General features: G+C 57.5%; 7 protein-coding genes across 7 annotated transcripts; 5 read left to right on the plus strand and 2 right to left on the minus strand.

The window, feature by feature from the left end:
- Positions 1-75: 75 nt before the first annotated feature.
- On the minus strand, positions 76-1,607 carry CDEST_00162 (uncharacterized protein; the record flags this gene model as incomplete). Its single annotated transcript, XM_062916321.1, has 2 exons — positions 76-897; positions 1,269-1,607. 2 exons carry the CDS (start codon positions 1,605-1,607, stop codon positions 679-681), a joined length of 558 nt encoding a protein of 185 aa, XP_062772372.1. The 3' UTR covers positions 76-678.
- A 2,064-nt stretch (positions 1,608-3,671) lies between these two features.
- On the plus strand, positions 3,672-7,486 carry CDEST_00163 (uncharacterized protein). The gene is made up of 2 exons (XM_062916322.1): positions 3,672-6,375; positions 6,429-7,486. Exons 1-2 carry the CDS (start codon positions 4,246-4,248, stop codon positions 7,269-7,271), a joined length of 2,973 nt encoding a protein of 990 aa, XP_062772373.1. The 5' UTR covers positions 3,672-4,245; the 3' UTR covers positions 7,272-7,486.
- Positions 7,487-8,785: 1,299 nt separating this feature from the next.
- Positions 8,786-9,922, plus strand: CDEST_00164 (uncharacterized protein). The gene has a single exon (XM_062916323.1). It carries the CDS (start codon positions 9,043-9,045, stop codon positions 9,865-9,867), a length of 825 nt encoding a protein of 274 aa, XP_062772374.1. The 5' UTR covers positions 8,786-9,042; the 3' UTR covers positions 9,868-9,922.
- Positions 9,923-10,305: 383 nt separating this feature from the next.
- CDEST_00165 (uncharacterized protein) lies at positions 10,306-11,883 on the minus strand (the record flags this gene model as incomplete). The annotated part of the gene is made up of 6 exons (XM_062916324.1): positions 10,306-10,857; positions 10,920-11,128; positions 11,186-11,324; positions 11,385-11,487; positions 11,549-11,676; positions 11,746-11,883. 6 exons carry the CDS (start codon positions 11,881-11,883, stop codon positions 10,306-10,308), a joined length of 1,269 nt encoding a protein of 422 aa, XP_062772375.1.
- A 2,345-nt stretch (positions 11,884-14,228) lies between these two features.
- Positions 14,229-17,388, plus strand: CDEST_00166 (Putative flavin monooxygenase, FAD/NAD(P)-binding domain superfamily). Its single transcript, XM_062916325.1, has 3 exons — positions 14,229-15,333; positions 15,398-16,003; positions 16,072-17,388. The coding sequence occupies exons 1-3, from the start codon at positions 15,003-15,005 to the stop codon at positions 17,205-17,207; spliced, it is 2,073 nt and encodes a 690-aa protein (XP_062772376.1). The 5' UTR covers positions 14,229-15,002; the 3' UTR covers positions 17,208-17,388.
- A 1-nt stretch (position 17,389) lies between these two features.
- Positions 17,390-19,153, plus strand: CDEST_00167 (Putative peptidase S1, PA clan). Its single transcript, XM_062916326.1, has one exon. The coding sequence runs from the start codon at positions 17,502-17,504 to the stop codon at positions 18,528-18,530; it is 1,029 nt and encodes a 342-aa protein (XP_062772377.1). The 5' UTR covers positions 17,390-17,501; the 3' UTR covers positions 18,531-19,153.
- A 158-nt stretch (positions 19,154-19,311) lies between these two features.
- CDEST_00168 (uncharacterized protein) lies at positions 19,312-20,115 on the plus strand (the record flags this gene model as incomplete). The annotated part of the gene is made up of 2 exons (XM_062916327.1): positions 19,312-20,024; positions 20,089-20,115. One exon carries the CDS (start codon positions 19,312-19,314, stop codon positions 19,879-19,881), a length of 570 nt encoding a protein of 189 aa, XP_062772378.1. The 3' UTR covers positions 19,882-20,024; positions 20,089-20,115.
- Position 20,116: the final 1 nt, after the last annotated feature.

Raw genomic sequence — 20,116 nt, forward strand, 5'->3', positions numbered from 1 at the left:
GGGGGAATCGAACCCCCGGCTCCCCGACGCTGCTGGATGGCAACGGAGAATTTTACCACTAAACCATCGGCGCTGATGGAACATCGCGGCTCGAATTGAGCTTGGATTCGTTGGGCCAGAGCTAGGATTAAATCGCGACAACTTCTGGGGTTGTTTTGTGGAAGTACAGATAGGTGGGGGGGAGGAAACGAGGCCTGGATAAGATTTCCAGGTCTCCGCGGGACCAGCTGCCGACGCGGTGCCCCACCTTCGGACCGATGAGGACGGACGCAGGCGGCAGACGAGCTCAGTTGGTGGCATTCTTTATGGCCGCGAAGGATTGGTGCGAAACAGAGAAGAGTGATGGGAGCGATGAGGCGTTCAACGGCCGAAATAGCGGCGCGGGCCCATGGCCACGCAGCGCAGGTCAGCTGTCCATCTACGCGCTCCAATGTGCCCAGACTTGATTTGGCTTGTCGGTTGACTTGTGGGAGGGGCAGTCAACTGTGTGCATGGTGAGTGAATGGTGACATGCTGCTGAGTGCAGGACGAAGGGCACTCGGGCTCGGGGCGAGGCACAGAGTTCCGCCAATGTCCACAATGCGAGGGTCATCCGGGGTTCTTGAAGACTATTCTGTATCTGTAGTGTCTGGAGGTAACGCGGGAGAAAGCAACACAACGGGGGAAGGATTGGCACGTTCAAGGATGGGATCCGGCCTTCGCTTGGGGCAGGACATGCGGAGTGACGAGGTGACGGCGAGCGGTCGTTGAGTTAGACTCTTGGCGCCGTTGAGCCGTGGGCGAATAGGGAGTAGGAGGGATTCGGTGACGTAGCGGCGCATTAGAACGGTTTAGGGGAACCGGGGGGAAGGGTCGAAGGGTTGCAGTCTTCAGAGCGTGCGAAAGAGGAAGAGAGAGCTAGAAAGAGGAAGAGAGAGCTAGAGGGTGGACATGGCGAGGATGAGATGTTCGGACCAAGCGATGCGAAGTGAGGGCCGTGTCATGCTGAGACAGGTGGGAGCTAATGAGGAAGAGACGAAGTGTAAGAGGCGAGGGGAGGAGAGGAGAGGAGAGGACGGGGAGAGAGGACGCATTCGATCTCGCAGGGCACACCGCACGGAGTCGGGGAACGTGTGTTAAGACATGTCTGGCGGAGAGCGGAGGACGGAAGGAGAAAAAAAAAGACGGGGAATTAATGGAGAGGCATGGACGGGCACTCAATCAAATGCAAGACTCTCCAGGGCGGTCCTGGCTGCGCCGTGTTTCACTGTGTTGAGTGTGCACAGTACAGTAGATAGTAACTGTCGAGAGTTGATAGATCCCGGCAACCGGGCGTGTTCATGTTGATTGCCAGTGATATTTATGTAGCCGCCAACAGATGGAGATATACCGAGCTGTGCTATGTATATGGGTAAAGTCGAGCCGGGTTCATCATGGTGAGTAGGTAGTACGGACAGAGCGAACAATTGCAGGAGAGCGAAAGCGACTGCAACACACCATGACAAGATGCGGCGGAAGCGGAGAACAGAATGAGATGCGTAAGAGAGAGAAGAAAGAACGAAAGAAAAACACCCGAAGAAAAAAAAGAGAGGGGAAAAAAAAAACCCCATAGCAAGACCAGGGTCCATCTTACCACTACCTAGAGTCTGTGAGGAAGGATATGTACCACGAAAGTATCTCGACAACTGATCACTCAGGCACTATTTAGGTACACAAAGTTATCCAGGTAGAGACACAGGTACTTGGGTACGCAGGTACCAAAGGTAGATAAATATCTTACCTTACGTAGGTACCTAGGTAGGTACGGGGAACCGTTATCTTCCTCCCCAAATCAACAGAACCCCCCTGGACAACGACACAAACAACGCCAAACTGTCACTGCGAGAGCGAGAGTCTTCGAGAAATTTCACCCAACGCCCAGCCAGCCCAACACACCTCAACCTCAGCTCGCACAACCACAACCACAACGAGACTACGTTTGCCTTTCTTTGTCCATGTTTCCCCCCGACAAGATAGAGATATCCGCACGTCCGGCCAAAGGCCGCAATTGCCCCCCTTGTCCATGACTCGACGACTAAAGCCCCCCTTCCAATGGACAGCCGAAAAAGTGGACGGTGACGCCGCTCGTCTCTGGGCGCCGAGCCTGCAAAATGGAGTTGGCGATCTCGCGAAATGGCTTGGCCGCCGACGCCGCCGCACACAAACACGACCATGGACGGCCAAAATCACGCCGCCAATGCTTGGGAGACCCAAATCCACGTCGCACAAGGCCGCCCGGAGCTGCCAGAACCGCCAGAGACCGCACCAGAACGCGCCGGTCAAGCTTTTGCCAACCCGACAAGACCGATTTCTTCCCCCTTTCGCGTCTCTTGTCTTCTGCAGCATCTCACCAAGAGTTGGACCCTTATTACATGCTCCGTATCTGTACACAGCGGGCGATCTGAAATCCGGGGTTTTCAACGACGTGCGATGGATCATGGATGGAAACGGGGGGGGGGGGAGCAGGTAGGATGGATGGCTTGTTATCAATCAGCGACGCCCAACGCCCGACATCATCCACAGGATGCAAAGACTCGAGAGGAGTGACTCCCTTCCCTGGCCCATGCCAATTTTTTTTTTCTTCTCTTTCTTTCCTTTCCTTCTGTGCGACGACAGATTACGACACCACGCGGCCAGTCGGGGGGGGCCGGGGGCAGTAAAATCGGTCACATCGGGTCCATCCTTGTTTTGAGCCGCTTGGCAGACATGGGCGTCCTCACCGTCCGTACCCGAGCAACGCTCTCAAGCCAAAGCCAGCCCTCAGTCTTAGTTGGGTTTGCAGTCTCGTCGCTCCAGTATGCCTATTGCATTCTGATTCTGATTTTGATTCTCATGGCTCCTTGATGCCGGCACAGCAGAGTCTTCGAGTGTACCAAGACACCAACGGGGGGGGGGAGGGGGGGGGGGGAGGGAATAGGAACTGGTCCATGGCATTGGAACAAGACGTGCCAATGGGCGTCGTGTCTCACAGTCGTCGGCATAGGTTGCTTGCTCCCTATCGCGTTCGAATGTGCTTCCTCGGATAGCTGGGGGCGGGACTAGCAAGATTCCGATTCCAATCATCGACATGCAAGACTGCCTTGAGAGCTAATACGAGGACAGCGATTGGCATGCCCACAAGAGACGTCGCAGCAACCTTATTCCATAGTGGCATCTCGTCCCCGTATTCGCCGTCTCGTTTGGCTGAAGACTGAAGCACTGGTCCACACGGTCATGGCGCCCAAGATGGAGGAAGAAGACGCGGCATCGGCATCGGCACAGTTCAACTGAACAACTGACGTACAGCATGGCAAGGCAAGGCAAGGCAAGGCAAGCGATACGGAGCACAAGTCACGTACCGCGGCGGTCACTGGGGGCAAGTAAAGTAACTTGCCGGTACCTCCGAGGTACAGATACTGCGTCAGCGTCAGCAAAAGGCCCTGCGCCGTTCGCTGTCTGTGGAAGAACCGCTGGGAAGGAGAGCAGAAAACCTCCCCCCCCTCCAGCGCCCTTCTCACCTCCCCCCTAGTCCCGGCCTACAGCGCTGCAAGACCCCCCCACCATCCACTCGCGCTAGGCGGGGCCAGGCTTTTTTTGCATGGATCATCCTCTGCTATCAGGACGCCAACATCTTGGCTGTCTTTTCCTCCCTGCGACATACTTAGGTTCCATGATCCCCGAAGCTTTCTTTTTCTTGCTTTCTGTCGCTCTTTTCCCGCTTCGTGTAACAAGCGTAAACTCTTCTGGCCCGCCGACAAGACCAGAAAACTGTTGAGAGTTTATCTCCCGGAGAAGCCCATTGCCGCCGTGCTTCTCTCCAAAAACGAAACAACAACAGCAACAACAACAACAAATCACTACTACTACGATAACATCAAGACCTCGGCAACGTCCACGACGAGGCGCAACACTTGCCCGACGGTGATCTCATCTCTCTTCGTATCCGCATCTCACCTCCGTCCTCGACCTCGTCCTCGACCTCGACCTCGATCTTACCCCCCGAATCCGTCCCTAGGTCCAACTGCCCACCCGGCACGCTTACTTCTCCCTGAATGCATCGAGCCACCCTCGCTCTCGGGACGCAATCCATCGACTGGGGAGTTTCGAGCCCTACCGACAACCCTTTGGCTGCCGGCGGTTGACTGATCGGAACGAACCGTGACCTTTGAACGAAACCGCCATCCTGAACAAAATCTCACAACACCCCACGTAGAGATACCTTTACCCCCCCCGCAAATCACGCCCGCCATGGCGTGGGACCATCTCTCCATCACGAAGCCGCACTTGGTGTACATCATCCTGGGCGGCTTCACCACCCTTTTCATGCTCTGCTCCTCCATCATCAAGGAGCGCATGTACATCGGTGAGGCCACTGTTGCTACCATCTGTGGCATCATCTTCGGCCCCCACGCCGCGAACCTGATCGACCCCAAGAGCTGGGGCAACGTCGACCTCGTCACCATCGAATTCTCCCGCATCGTCCTCGTCGTCCAGTGTTTCGCCGTCGGTGTCGAGTTGCCCAAGTTCTACATGGAGAAGCACTGGAGATCCGTCACCCTGCTGCTGATCCCCGTCATGACCATTGGCTGGCTCGTTGTGAGCTTGTTCATCTGGTGGCTGATCGACCCGCTGTCCTGGCTCGAGAGCTTGGTCATTGCCGCCTGTGTCACCGCCACCGACCCCGTCCTGGCCTCGTCCGTCGTCGGCAAGGGCAAGTTCGCCAAGCGCGTGCCCAAGCACTTGCGAGACCTGCTGTCCGCCGAGTCCGGCTGCAACGACGGCATGGCCTTCCCCTTTGTCTATCTCGGAATCTACCTGATCCAGGAACACATGGACGCCAAGGCCACCACGTTCCATTGGATCGTCTACACGATTCTCTATGAGTGCATCTTTGGCGCCATTTTCGGTTTCGTCGTCGGCTACATCGCCCGCCACGGCATCAAGTACGCAGAGGAGCACGATCTGATTGACCGAGAGAGTTTCTTGGTCTTCTACTTTGTCCTCGCCCTGTTTTGCGCCGGCGCCGGTAGTCTGCTCGGTATGGACGACCTGCTCGTCGGCTTCGCCGCCGGCGTCGGCTTCTCCAACGACGGCTGGTTCGCCTCCAGGACCGAGGAGTCCCACGTCTCCAACGTCATCGATCTGTTGATCAACCTGGCCTACTTTGTCTTCCTGGGCACCATCATCCCCTGGGAGCAGTACAACATGGTCGCCGAGGGCATCACCCCCTGGCGTCTGGTCGTCATTGCCATCTTCGTCATCCTGTTCCGCCGCATCCCCGCCATGCTCATCCTGAAGCCCTTCATACCGGACATCAAGACGTGGCGCGAGGCCATCTTCGCCGGCCATTTCGGCCCCATCGGCGTCGGCGCCATCTTTGTCGCCATTCTGGCTCGCGCCGAGTTGCAGTGGGAGACGGCCGTGCCGCTTTCCGACACCCCGCCCGAAGAGATCGAGCACAGGACCCTCGTCGCCGTCATTTGGCCCATTGTCACTTTCCTCGTCATCTCCTCCATCATTGTCCACGGTTCCTCGGTGGCCGTCTTTACCCTCGGAAAGCGCATCAACACCCTGACAATCACCATGTCTTACACCACCGCCCCCGAGGACGGCCCCACCTGGATGAACCGCCTGCCGAGAATCTCCTCGCAGTCTCGTTCGCAGGCCCGGACCATCTCCGACACCGATGGCGAAGAGCTGAAGATGCCAGAATTCCCGCCTGGCACCCTGCCGCCCGTCGGCTTCCCAGGTGCCTTCCTCCGGCGCCAGAAGGACGAGGATGGCTCGAAATCTCGCACTCGGTCGACGTCGCGCAGCCGGCGCAAGAAGAACAACAAGTGGGACGACGGTATCGGTCCTGGCGGTCCCGTTTCTCAGTCTGCCATCTTCCCCACCAGACGCGAGCCTCTCTTGAACGAAAAGGACCCTGCCTCCCCTGACGGTGATGGCACCACGCCGCCCAGGCGCGATTCCGACAGGGGCCGCTCGAGGGATCCCGAAAAGGACGACGATGAGATCACGCCCTCTCCCGAAGGAGGCTCCAGCCGAACCGAAACCCCGTCCAAGATTCAAATCTACGAAGAGGGAGACAATCTGGTGGTGGAGAACGAGGACGGCGACGTCTTGACCGTTGAGCGCTCGGAGAGCAGAGCAATGGCCGTTGCGGATGCCGAGGCACACCACCGTTTGCCGGTTGAAACCGACCTGGCCGCAGTGGCCGTCGACAAGGCGAAACAGGGTGAGAAGTTCAACTGGACCCTAGACTCGTTCAAGCGCAAGGTTGAGGATGTCTACACGTCGGAGGTGGAGAAGCGTAAGGAGAAGAGCAAGGCCGACAGGCGGCATGAGCCCGCTCGAGCGTTCCAGTTCGGCAATACTGTGAGTGCACATTTGAATGCTTGTCCGAATTTGCTTACTGACTTGATCCCCAGATCATTGTTGAAGACGAGGACGGCGAAGTCATCAAGACGTACGAGCTGCCGTCGTCCAAGACCGGCAAGGAAACCGGAGGCCGCACACAGCAAAGTCTCAAGTACCTTGGTATGGGCGGTCTGCTGAAGGCATCCGAGAAGCCCGTGCCCCAAGGCGCGACCGAAGGTGAATCCAGCGCCGAGGGTGCTGCCAATGCCCCTCCTCCTCCTCCGAAATCGGGCTGGCAACGCTACCTTGGCGGCAGCGCCGGTGCCGCGCAAAAGCCGAAGAAGAACGCGGCCGAAGGACAACAGGAGGATGACCGACACATCAGGTTTACCATTGGTGGAGTAGGCCAGCGGATGACCAAGGAAGACTTTATCCGGGAAGTGCAGAAGCTCGACGACAAAACCCGACGACAGGTCGTGGACCAATCGACTGCATCCCAGCGTGTCAAGTCGATCGCCAAGGGAGATGTCCCTTCTCCAGCTGACCAACATGCGAATATCCCCACCATCAGGATCGGCAGCGACTCGGCCGAGAAGCGGTCCGGGTCGTACACTCCACAGCGAGTGAACACTGGCGCGGCACAGCCCGCCACGAGAGCATCGCGAGAGGAAGAGGCGGATGAGGAGGAGACAGCCATCGAGAGGCATCGTAGGCTGGCTGTTCTCTCGAACCAGAGCGACGAGGACGTGGATTCGGGCGAGACCCCGGCCGAGAGGCGTCGTAGGGAGGCCGCACTGGGTATGAACGCCAACGACGGCGGGGACGACTCGGAAGACGAGGGAGGGGAGAGAGTACCGCCTACGAGGAGAGGCATCCGGTTTGCAGAGAGCACGGTGCCGCGAGGCCAAAAGTAGAGGAGAGACATAGACCAGCGGAGAGTGAGAAAGCATAGCGTTGCGTTAGGGATGGTTATATGCATCATGACAGCGTACCATGCATGGTTTCGACATCTCAGATGGAGCCGAGCCGAGCTACGAGTGGTTTTTATGGAACGGCCGATTTTGGTAATTGTATTGTTTATTCTGTGCATACTTGAGGAAATTGATAAGGCCTTACATACACTTACGACTTACACACACTGATGAGATTCTTTGGCCATACGTTTGCTATTGTGAGGTCCTGTGATGCGATGCTGAGATAAAGTAGGGAAACGGAAGCCCATCGTATGAGGCGATGTGGCTGGCCTCGGCCGATTCGGCGTGGGACAAGACGCTCGCGGGCTTCTGTCTGGACACGTACCCAATCCACAGGGGCCTGATGTGTTGTTCGGATGACGACGAAAATCCATCCGTCCGACGTCGTTGAACTCGCTGAATCCAGCAATCACCCGCGACGAAGAGCGCGGCATGTGAACGTTCCCGTTGGCGAAACGCGAACACGGGGACGGGACGGGACGGGACGGGAGAATGACAGGTAGCCCTGACGTCATCCACCCCTGGACCAGACCGGTTGTGGACATTGGGTAGTTTCCGGGTCCGGGTGAGTGGGGGGCCAGTGTATGTGTGGGGATCGGGATGCGGCGTTGGCAAGGCCCCTGGCATCGGCGTCGGTGGCAGGTGGGGCCGAAGAGACGGCTTGTAATAGCTCTATGCCGCATCAACCGGGGGGTACCGTAAAGGCAAACGTTACGGGGTGAGAGAAATAAAGAGAGAGAGAGAGAGGGACATAGATGGGGCAGCGGCGCGGCGGCGGTCAACCGAAAAACTTTTGCCCGATAGAGATGTTTGATAAGTAGAGACGAGCCAAGGCCGGGGAGTTCCCTCGTTTTTCTTTGCTGGTTTTCCTTTTTTTCTCTCCTTCTTCTATTTCTATCTCGTTTTTCTTTCATTTTGTTTCCCGACGTTGACTTGCTGAGAAAGAAGAGCGACATAACCCAGTTGAGGTCAGATTAAAGATATATATAAAAATAAAGCACACACGCACACAACGCAAAACGACTTCATGACAGGGAGATTTTCTTTCTGAGGGCACAATGAGGAATTGCCGTGGGAGAAAGTGCTCGTACGGCCAACGCCCCTGCGATGAACATGGTGACATACTTCCCCTCGTCCACGAAGGACCGCAATCAGCTGCAGCCCTGGTATATGGTCTCGTCGTCGTGGCTCCTGCTTGTTGTCTCCCATCGTGCAACCCCTTCCCCCCGTTAGAGGACGTATCCGACGGCATTCTACTTACGGTCTCAAGGGGAAGAGCGCTGGTGTGAGTGGGAGAGAGGGAGAGGGAAAGAGAACCGGCGGTACGGTGGAGGTGGTGGCACAGCGAGTCATCCTGCTTCAGTCTCAGGTCCAGGGAGTTACACGAGGCAAACTGGTTTGGCAAAAGGGAAAACCTGCCGTGATTGTCTTGGGGGCTTCTGCCAGGTGATTTTGACAGCTTGAGATTCACTCATGGTTTGCAAAAAAAGTAAAAAGCACGCTGCTCAGAAGGGCCCTGAATCACTGTCACCCCTTGAAGAGCCGTGATATAACAAGCCGTCGCCCTTCCACTCCAAAGCCATTCCCATGAACTTCTCAGTAGCCTCTCCCTCAAAGCAGCTCAGAAGTGCCTGCTGCTCCTAGCGAACAACAAGCATCGTCTTCCACCAAAACAAAATCCCAACTTCCAATCCCCGAACAACCCGCAAAGATGCGCAATCACCGCCGCAACCGCCACCCCCAGCTCTCCTCCCCGACAGACAACCCCTTCCCGCCCCCCCACAACCGCCTCCCTCCCGGACCGACATCGACGCCGGCATCGCCGCTGATAACCGCCCGCCCTCAACGCGTCTACCGCGTGCCCCCATTCTCGGCCTTCGACCACCTGCCCCTGGTCCACCGGAGCCGCCCCCTTAACCTCGACAATGCTCACCTCGTCTTCCGTTCCCCCGGCCTCCACCACCGAGAACCCTGGCTCCAAGTCCGCCCGCCGGTCTACCACCAACTTGCTCCGAGACGCCCGCAGCGGCCTGGCTCAGACCGTGGCGCACACCCGCGCACCTTCCCCAGCACCGAGCACGACGATTCCCGCTCCCGCTCCGCGTCCTCCGGACCGTCCACGACGGGCGCAGCCTCCTGGAGGACGTCCCCGTCCACGCCGCCCCCGGAATTCCCGGCAGCATCGTCGAGGTTCAACTCCTACGACCCCACGCCGCCGCCTCCGTATCGCCGGTTCCGCCACCGCGACACAACGGCGTACGACTTGGGCCCACCCTCCCCCTCGGTCTCCTCCTCGTCCTCCGAGGAGATCACGGACGACGCCCCCGCGCGTCCGCCCCTGACGGTGTCGCGACGACGACGACGGTCCGCAACTTCGCCATCGCCGTATCCGTACACCTTCACCCCCGTCCCCTTCTGCCTCGACCGACGGGCCAGGTACCTGGGCCGAAGTGCCAGAGCCGGGTCTGTGGGGCCCGAGGACCCTGACCTCGCCGTCGGCACGCTTCGCCACCTGCAGTTTCGGTGCCGCGAGTGATTCCGCAGGAACTTCGTGTATATCACCGGCAGCGGCAACGGCGGCCTCTTCACTAAGGAAGGGGTGCGGTTGTTTGGGTACTACTGCTGGGTGTATCGTTGGAGAGTTGAGATGATGGAGGAGGAGGAGGAGGGGGGGGGGCTGTGTTGGCTTGGATTCGGCGACGACGAGGATGCTACAGGAAGTTTGAAGTTAGATCCAGAGCTCTGTTATAGATGGCAGTTGTTTGACCCGAAACCTCCAAGTGCCCCGGGGTGAAGTGCATGCGTACTGGCCCATGTCGATATGTTGGCCTTCTGGACACTCCGAAAGCCCGGCCGTACGGCGTTGACAGTCCTGGCTCAAAACCTGGAAATCGGACCATGCGTGAATCGGAATGCCTTCTTAGCTTAGATGGGGCCCCCCTCCTTCTTATCCCCTTCCTCGGAACGGCCGGCCTCATGCTCCCCCTGTAGCTCTTGCTCCTCTCGTCGCCTTGGGCGTGTCACCGCCGCCGCCGCTGGGTCCATCAACGTCAACCGTAAAGTAGGCGTCCCCCCTCTCCATGCTGCTATCCATGCTCCCCGTGCCGCTTCTCGAAATGTCTCTCTTCGACTCTTCGACCCGAATCTCCACGTTCTTACTGATGACCCCTGGCAGGGGCGGCGATTTGTTGAGGTGCTCTTCGCTTCCGGACAGCGTGAACTCGGTGATAGGGTACTGACTAAATGGCGGGCGACCCTTCTTCCGGGCGCCACTGCCGCCGATGCTGCTGCCGCCATCCGTGACGTCGCCGAGCTTAATGCTCCCCGGAGCCGGTAGGTTCGACCGCTTCGAGTTCCCGTATCTGTTGTTGGTGCCCCGTGACAGGGTGGTCGTGATGGAGCCAAAGATGGGGGTAAGCCAGCGGCGGACGAGGGGGAAGATCATCGGGATGTTGGTGGTGACGATGGCGACGAAGGTCTCGCGGACGGCCCAGGAGCCTGCTTGCTGTGCGCCGGTGACGGGGTTCTAGGGATGCCGTATCAGCAGAGTTGTGTTATCAAGGGGACATTCAGAGGCTCTGGGCATACCGAGATGATGAGAACGCAGCGTAGGATGCCGGCCATGGTGACGAAGATGCCTCCCGAGAATAGCACAATGAGACCGAGCTTCTTTCTCAGGGGCAGCTGCGCACCCCACAGCATCGGGATCGGGATGCTCAGGAGGTAGAGATCTGTGATGACGTTGAGGACGACGGTGACGAGGATGTTAATTTTGGAGATGGCTGGTTGGCAGAGATCTACGATCGTGTTAGCAACTCGTTCCTTCGGCATGCGATTAAACCTCCATCACGTACTGCCCGGGTCGGGGTAGATCTGCCAGTTCTTATGTATCGGGTGGCAGCTGAAGATGATGGAGAAGAACACCGCCAGCCAGGTCACTATGATAAGGACGAACCCGCAAATGATTCGCTTTCGGTAATTGTGTAGTCCTTCCTGCGTCATGTCAGCTCTGGGCACCGACGTCAAAGGAGACGGCGAGCCAGCATCACTCACCGTAAGGCGCACGTAAAAAGTGCACATGGCGGCTTTGGCGGGCCAAAGCACAAGGCAACTGTACGTGATCCATCCCGCGATCTGCGTCTTGGACCCGTTGACCCTGCCCACACTGTCAGCAAGAGCTTTTGCGGCGCCAATGTGATGATGCCGGGACGTCGTACCTGATGTTGAACTCTTCGCTGGCGGGGTCGAGGTTCCTCCTCTCCTCGTCCGTCATGCCATTATTCGCCAGGCCGCGCCAGTAGGCCCCTACACTGTATGCCAGGGCGGTCTCGGCAGAGTATGTGACCTACGCACTGCGTCAATGACTGGTTGAATGGCGAGATCACTGCGTCAATGCTTTTGGGGGCGGGCTTACAGCAACGAGCAGCATCAGGTAGTCATCTGCCTGCAGATGCTTAATGCCGACGGCCTTGACCCGCGCGTACGTCCGCAAAACGATGACGCCAATTGCTACGCCGAGAAGCGTGAAGGCTTCCGTCGTAAAGTCGGACATTTTGAGATCATAACACCAAGAAGAAACAAAAACTGCGCGTGCGTGCGCGTGTGTCTCTGTGAGAGGGTGAGGAGGACAGTGACTGGGTATCTCGTCATTACCCAGATGAGAGACGCCGTTCCGGAGAACAGCACCAGCAGACCCAGTAGAGTATATAGCAGCAGCGGAGTACGGACAGGCCCTCCTGTTAAGATCCTTCAGCAATAATACACTAGCTCATGGCAATGGACATGTAGCTTTGCAGATCACAGTCTCTAGGAGCCCCAACCATGTTGGGCCATACGACAGGGGTACCCAATACGGACGGAGGTACGGGACGTATGCAGTTACCAATTCCCATCGGCAGGTCCATAGGTGGAACTCGCCAAAATGAACGGGCTTGTAGCATGTGTTTCGAAAAAGGATATACATATGTCGGAGTCACCTACCGGTTCTTGCAGCGGTAGTACAAAGCGAAGACTTCAAAAGCAACCCAAACAAATATGCGAGTAACCGTAGGTGTTTGACCTGCAAGACGACGGCTGACCGAGCCAGGGATGAGGATACCCAATCTAGCAAACAAGCTCATCCGGAAACGTTGAGGGGATTAGGAAGATGAGACAACAGAGGAGCATCGGAAATAATAAGAGAGATGGAGCCGCATAAAGGCCTCCAGACGCGTACACACCTTACCCTTGTAAGCTGCTGGGCTATGCCGCCCCCGGGATGGCGTGCGTTTTCCTTTTTAAAAAGCCACAAGGTCGAACACGTGCCTAGACGAGCCCTTCAGTTATCCACGCATTGGAAATAGATGATTTGACGTGCTGTGCCGTCAAGGTTGGGTCGGCCTTCAAGTCGTTGTCAAGGTTGGGCGTCTGGGGTCCCCTGTCTTTAGCCACGCAAGCACCTTGATAGGACCAAGAAGGCGTCAAGATTGGCGACCGATGAGACTAAGGGGGCAGCACGTTCCAGCACAAATGCTACAGAAGGTTCTCTACTTCTGGCGGGTTGCGGAATATAAGTCGGCAGTACTCTGCACCAGTCCACTACTGACAGTGTATGAAGACCGTCCTGACTCCCGAGACTACATCCATCTCCCGAGACTACATCCATCTCCCGAGCACAACGAGACTCCAATCTCTGCGGCTGTGTGTAGCTTGATGAAGATGGTGTTCTTTCAGAGTGGTTGTCATCCGGGCAAGTCCTCGTGTTCTTTCGCGGTCATGGCAAGCTCCTTGACTCGATTTTGAGAGGCCTTTTGGTGGGCGATGGTCAAGACGATAGCAATAGCCCACCAGTTCGAGGTCGTCGGAGAGGTGATGCTTGTTACTGTGTTTCTACATGTCTAATGCCGCAGTGACTTTGCATCCGAATCCGAATGGTTCGGCTTTGGCTGGATACCTATAGCGGATGTCGGATCGTGACTCGTGAGTGTGGTACGGAGGTGGGCCGGATCGCGGATATGGCCCATGTGGAACGTCGGCGAATGTCCATTGTCGCGACGTAACCAGTCGGCACCTGCATCAGTGCAGCCTCGTCTAGAGTCTCTTGCAGGGCTCTCTTTTGGTTACTTCAGGTCTTTGATTCAGATGTTCCATCAGTGTTTCTGGTATATAACCAGTAAAGCTGATAGACGACTGGAGCTCACTCCGCCAGCGTTGATTTGGGACGGTGCCTCAGATCTCTGCCATCCAACCTCACAAGTCACTACAGACAGAGCGTGGATGGAAGCTGTGGCTTCTCGGAACGTCATCTGGGAGGTAATGGTAGAGACCGTCTCAGGTGAGAATGCGGTGTTTACGAGCATGCTGGATCCATATTGAGCCACTTGGGCGTCTCGGCGGTTGCTTGGCTGAAGAATTTGGGCTGGTAAGGGGGGAAACTAAGGAGTAGCCGACTAAGAGAGAGAGAGAGAGAGAAGAAGAGGACGGGATGGGTTGACGTTGGATGGGTCCGAAGAGTCTGATTTGGGTAAGTAGGGAGGTAGGTGCGAATGGATACCTGCGGATGGATACCTTCCATTCTTTAGACGGGAACCCAAGCAAGGTAGGTAACTTCTGGTTCAGTTCGTGAAGAAAAGGGCGATTTTCGCCGATGACTCAGCCCGTTAGTTGAGGCCCATAAAGGTTAAGCGTAGGTAAGGTATCTATAGATACCTAGTTCCACAAAGACGGCCCCTCTGTGGGTCTCGAGCTCGCTTCCCGTTTTGGATTAGCGCTGCTGCTGGTCGAATCGGGTTAACGGAGATCCTGGTGCTGGCGGTACGTACCGCTCTGTGCAACGTTTGTCCCCTGAGTTGCATTTTCGGCGCCGAGGGTGCGATACATACCCAAGCCTTAGAGGAACCTAAGGTGCTTTGGAAATCATTCAAGCATGATTGTTCTTGGCGCGAGATATCTTCAGCACTTGGCCATGTCGTACCGTCGTGCAAGCTTCAACACTCACCAGCGTTACGGATAGCCCCCCCGTCTGGTGGAGGCATCGGACGAACCCGATGAACAAGAAGAGAGGACGGAGCTTGCGCCCCTGGCTTGGCACGGCCGACAGAGCGTTGTGCTCCACCCGCGACGAGTCAACGACCCTGCCTGCGGCTTTCCGATAATCACTCGTCCGTGGTCGGGTGGCCGTTTCGTGGGGTGCGATCCCTCCGCCTGGTCAATCGTCTTCCGGGGAACGACTCCGGCCGTATCCTGACAGGAAGTCCGAGGCACCACCATTATTTATCCCTTACCCTTACTATAACCCTTGACCTGGACCTGAACCTGGACTTGGACTTGGATCAAACCTGAAGGATTCCAGCCCCTGCGCAGTGGCTCGGTGGGAGGCAGAAGAGGAAGAGACGACGAAGACGAAGAACAAAAAAAAAGGAGACCTTCACGCTGTCTGTTCGCCCGGTAGACATGTCGGCAAACCCCCGAGAATTCGGCAATGACGATCCTTCGCAATGACCGACGGAACAGGCTGAAGTTGGAGTGACCGTCGGACGGGGGATGATGGACATTAACGTTCCTGTATCCATACTGCGCTGAAGAAGGTGGGACGACGAGACAGGGTTGGTTAATGCAACGTCCCTTGCCATTGGCGAATCGAATCCGCTTCGAGAGTGCGGCCCGGTCAATCTGTATGTCGCACCCATTCTCATGTTTCCATGCAGTGCAGAGACGGCCAACCGCCTCGACTTCTACAGTAGTGCTTATTCACATCTCGAGGCACGCGAGACAAGTTTGTCCACCCCCCCCCGTGAGCCTTTCTTCCTTCCCATATTCCTCCTTTGCGCTTCAGTTGGTTCCCTCCCCCTCTGGTCGGTCGAGCATCTTCTTTTTCTCCCAGTCGGCTATTTTGATTCCAAGGCCCACGTTCAGCCTGGGAGTTGGTGTTACAGTACCCTTTTTCTAGGACCCCGTGTGCAAGTCGCCCATCCTCATCCGCCTTTTCCAATGGAGACTCTCGACTTCGTTGTCATCGGAGCAGGTAGGAACATGTGCCCCGACTCCCACTCTCACTCCCACCCTCACTCTCTGACACGCAATCGCAGGATGGTACGGTCTGGCTGCGGCCAAGACTCACCACAAGCTTCACCCCCAAAACTCGCTGGCCCTCTTCGAGCAAGCCTCGTCCGCTGGCGGAGTATGGGCCGAGCATCGTCTCTACCCGGGGCTCAAGAGCAACAACATGCTCGGCACCTACGAGTACCCCGACTTCCCCATGGACCCCGAGACCTTTGGCGTCCTGCCCGGTCAGCATATCCCCGGCCAGGTTCTGCACGACTACCTGACCAAGTTCGCCGAGACCTTCGGCATCTTGGACAAGATTCGCTTCCACCACAAGCTCCTCTCGGCCGAGCACCAGACCAACGGCGGCTGGCTCCTGACGGTTCTCAACGGCAAAGACGGCAAGGAAGTCCAGGTCCTCGCCAAAAAGCTCGTCGTTGCAACCGGCCTCACCTCCGAGGCCTTCCTGCCCAACTTTGACGGCCAGGAGACCTTCGGCGCCCCCATCTTCCACGGCAAGGATTTCCTCCAACATGCTGATACTCTTGACTCGGCCAAGTCTGTGACCGTCTTCGGCGGCACCAAGTCGGCATGGGATCTCGTCTACGCCTACGCGATCAAGGGCATTAAAGTGAACTGGGTCATCAGAGGTGACTATACACCTTGTTCCCCCCCCCTTCAAACCTATAACACACGTGCGCGCGCTGACCAGATGCAGAGTCGGGTCACGGCCCTGTGTGGATGGCGCCCCCATACGTCACGCCTCTGAAAAAGTGGCTCGAGAAGCTCGTCCACACCCGCGCGCTGACCTGGTTCAGCCCCTGCTCGTGGGGCGACGCCGACGGCTATGTCAAAACGAGGAACTTCTACCACGGCACCGCCATCGGCCGCGGCATCACCAACAACTTCTGGAGCGTCCTCGGCAACGACGTCATCACGCTCAACAAGCTCGACTCGCACCCGGAGCTTAAGAAGCTGAAGCCCTGGAGCGAGGCCATGTTCACGGCGTCCAGCTTCTCCATCCTCAACTACGAGACCGACTTCTTCGACCTCATCCGCGACGGCACCGTCGATGTCCACATCGCCGACCTCACCAAGCTGTCGCCGAGCACCGTCCACCTCTCGGACGGCTCGTCCTTGAAGTCGGACGCGCTCTGCTGCGCTACCGGATGGAAGCAGTTCCAGCCCATCAAGTTCTTGCCCGAGGGCATCGAGAAGGACCTCGGCATCCCCCACGCGCCCTCCGCTGACAGCTTCCCTCCCGCCGAGATGACCGAGACCATCGACAGGGAGATCCTGGACCGCTGGCCCCGGCTCGGGGACCAGCCCGTCCAGAACAAGAAGATGAAGCCGCTCGTGGAGAACGAGGGCGTCTCGACGACCGACGCCGTCAACCCGTACACGCCGCTCACCCCCTACGTCCTCCATCGCTTCATGGTGCCGCCGTCCTCCAAGCTCCTCGCACACCGCGACATCGCCTTCGCCGGCGTCTTGATGAACTTCACCGTGGCCATGATCTCGCACGTGCAGTCTCTCTGGATCGACGCCTACTTCCACGACCAGCTCCCTTCCGTCCGCGAGGCCGCCTCCAACCCCGAGGCACTGCAGAAGCTGCGGTACGAGACCGCCCTGCACAGCCGGTTCTGCAAGTGGCGGTACCCCGCCGGCCACGGCGACAAGTTCCCCGACTTCGTCTTCGACGCGGTCCCGTACATCGACCAGCTCGTGGGCGACCTGGGACTGAAGGTGTACAGAAAGAACGGCATGGTCGCCGAGGCATCCGAGCCGTACGGCCCCGATGACTACAAGACCCTGGTTGACGAGTGGACGGATAAGCAGGCCGCTGGTCAATAAAGACGGACGGGAATCTGAGTGATTCGTATGATAGCACAGACTAATGGCAGATACCCTATTTGGTTTTCGTAAAGTAGTGCCTGTTGCTCGGGCCCTAGTGAGGTTGGTTGGTGGCAGAATCAGGCAGCAGTCTCACCGCCAGGTTTGAGCTACCAACATGTAGTACGGTAGATTCAACGTTGGTTGTAGGTCGTCGACACTTACCCGAGCATAATTTCATGACACCTTGTAGTGCTCAAACTCGGATCATTGAAAGACATCTTTTCGAGCTTTACTTCCCCTTATCTCACCATCATGGAAGAAGAAACGTCTCAGTCAACGTCAGTCTCGCCGAGGCGAACGAGACAACGGGCGAAGCTGGCCAAGGCGGCAGCAGCAGCAGCAGCAGCTCCTTGCACCTCAACTCAACCCAGGAGCCACCCGACTCTATCTACCGCAGGTACCGCGAGCAACGAAACGGCCGGCATAAGACCGCTGCCGACGATACTAACCCCGAATCTCAAACTCAAAGACCTGGGGAAGCGGGGCCTCCAGCGACTCCTGCAGAAGCGCCAACGACTCGCAGAGACCCCCGTGGCAATTCCGGACGACATGAGGCTCAGAGGTCTCGCGCCGTCACTCATGGCAACCCTCGTCTTCGCCCAGGAGGAGGCCGGCACGGCGGTATGCATCTCGCCCGATGGCCTCCTCCTCACCTGCGCCCACTGCCTAGCCGAGACGGCCGACGCCTTTGACCCCTCCAGAAGCCATTGGCTCCTCTTCGCCTCGTGCCAGGTCATCGAGGCGCGAGCTCTCGCATGGGACGCCAGACGAGACCTCGCCCTCTTGAGGATCGTAGCAGCCCAACCACCACCCCCATCATCAACACCATCATTATCATCATCATCAAGAATAACAACAGCAACAACAGCAACAACAGCAACACCAGAAGAACCACCCCCGGCGTTCCCCTTCGTCACACCCTCCCCTACCCCGCCGCCCCTCAAAGCCCGCCTCGTCTGCGTGGGCCACCCAGGCAGCGAGGATCTCGAGGCCGCGACCCCAGGCGAGAGCACCGGTTACGATGTGCTGCACCTCAGCACCGGGACCTTTAGGGGCCTCGCCGGCGGCAGCCAGGACCCGCAGGACAACTCGGAGATCGGGGCGCTCATGCACACCTGCTGGACGTACTGGGGCCACAGCGGCGCGCCGCTCGTCGACAGGCGGGCGGGCACGCTCGTCGGCCTGCACTCCTCGTGGGACGACGAGACAGGCATGCGGAGGGGGGTCGCGCTGGAGGCCATTATAGCGTTCCTGGACGAGAATGAGCGTTTTACAAAATGATGCATCAATGTAAGGAAGGAGACCTTTGTCTGTTTGGATGTTTCTGGATTTGAGCCGAAGAGTCTCGTCAAACCAGACCAAGCCCCGAGAGGTATTGTTCTAAAGGCAAGAGCAGAGCTAGAAGATATCAAGGATCACTCCTGCCTGTTGCATCCCAAACTGTTACCTACCAGCTCTTTCCGTCATCCAATCATCTCTCACTTTCTTTCTTTCTCCTTGCTTCGGTGTCTCAGGCTGGTTTTCGCAGAAGCTCTTCAATTCTGTAGGAAGCCAGCAGAGTTTCTTATACACAAAGGTCCTTCACTCGGCTTTCTTTACCTTCAGATCATCAGCACACTCCCTGGGTCTCTCTCTCCATTTCGCCTTTTGAGCAGCAATCAACCGTTAGCCAGCTCCTGTAACACGCACAGGTGCTCTTCTGTTTTGCTCAAAATCACTTCGTTTTTCTCTCTGATACTTGGCAAAGGAAGTCGGTGATCTTGAGGTACATCAAGTAGCTGCAACTTCGCACTTCACAGGTTAAAGAAACGTTCACCTCCACTCTGCTTCTAGCTACCTATACAGCTTGGATTCAAAGACTGCTGCTCCAATAGCTCCTTGTCAAACCACCTAACGCCTTCTCTGCGTTGTTGTCATCTTGCCATCGAAGACTTGTAAATCGCCCTCTCCACGCGCCCCTGAGCCTCCTCTCTCCTCCTCGTTGTGCACGCGATGCTGACCCCCTCGAACCAGCCCATCGCCCGACTGACAACCTCAGTCTCCCCGCCTACTCTAACCCCCAATGTCGTACTTTCAAAACCCTTTCCTTCCCTGGCTTGGCCCCAGCCCTTGGCCCTCTGGAAACATCATCACCTCCATCACGACCACCCCAACACCCACCACCGAAATGTCGCCCACTCCGACCATGACCGCTATCCCCGCCCCGGCCGAGACGACCGAGTTTCTCAAGACTTGGGCCTACGGAGAGCAGCTCGGCATCCTCAAGTGGTGCAAGGGCATCGCCGGCGGCGTCGCCGTCGCCCTCCTCCTCGCCGCCATGTTCTGCTGCTGGGCCCCTTGCATCTACTGGTACTACGGTGGCGACTTCAACCACCAGGATGGTCTCGACGACATGACCGACGCCCTCCTCCGCGGCCAGTTCACCCCCGAGGGCGGCTGGATCACCTGGTTCCGCGCCCGCGCCCAGAACCGCGCCCAGGACCGCGGCCGAGCCGCCCTCGAGGAGGGCGCCGGCGAGATCGACCACAACATCGGTAGTGACAACGACAACGACGCCTCAGCGGGTGACGCCAATGGCTACGCGCAGCACGCCGGCATGTCGACCGCTCGCAATCGTCACGGCCAGAACTGAGCCCCTGGGTCCCGCGGCCGCGCGCTCTCTCGTGTCAAGTCAATTCCGCTTCGGACTCTACTCTAAACCTCGACCTAGACAAAATGATCAAGAAGGTGCCTTTATACCTCTCGAACGTTGGGCGGATTGCTCAAGTTTGCAAGGTACCGCCGCACCCACCAAGAAAATGAGTGAAAGATTTCACCCAGTGACTGACACTTTGCGTAGAACACAACAGAACAACCTCTTGGCCTAA

The sequence above is a fragment of the Colletotrichum destructivum genome, chromosome 1 (assembly GCF_034447905.1).
Source record: "Colletotrichum destructivum chromosome 1, complete sequence".
NCBI lineage: Eukaryota > Fungi > Ascomycota > Sordariomycetes > Glomerellales > Glomerellaceae > Colletotrichum > Colletotrichum destructivum.

Bases quoted from the DNA above. Each gene is read 5' to 3' on its own strand.
- CDEST_00163 (XM_062916322.1), top strand. From the start codon at position 4,246: ATGGCGTGGGACCATCTCTCCATCACGAAGCCGCACTTGGTGTACATC. The intron at 6,376-6,428 runs GTGAGTGCACAT...CTTGATCCCCAG, and splicing joins CGTTCCAGTTCGGCAATACT to ATCATTGTTGAAGACGAGGA.
- CDEST_00164 (XM_062916323.1), top strand. From the start codon at position 9,043: ATGCGCAATCACCGCCGCAACCGCCACCCCCAGCTCTCCTCCCCGACA.
- CDEST_00166 (XM_062916325.1), top strand. From the start codon at position 15,003: ATGTTTCCATGCAGTGCAGAGACGGCCAACCGCCTCGACTTCTACAGT. The intron at 15,334-15,397 runs GTAGGAACATGT...ACGCAATCGCAG, and splicing joins CTTCGTTGTCATCGGAGCAG to GATGGTACGGTCTGGCTGCG. The intron at 16,004-16,071 runs GTGACTATACAC...GACCAGATGCAG, and splicing joins AGTGAACTGGGTCATCAGAG to AGTCGGGTCACGGCCCTGTG.
- CDEST_00167 (XM_062916326.1), top strand. From the start codon at position 17,502: ATGGAAGAAGAAACGTCTCAGTCAACGTCAGTCTCGCCGAGGCGAACG.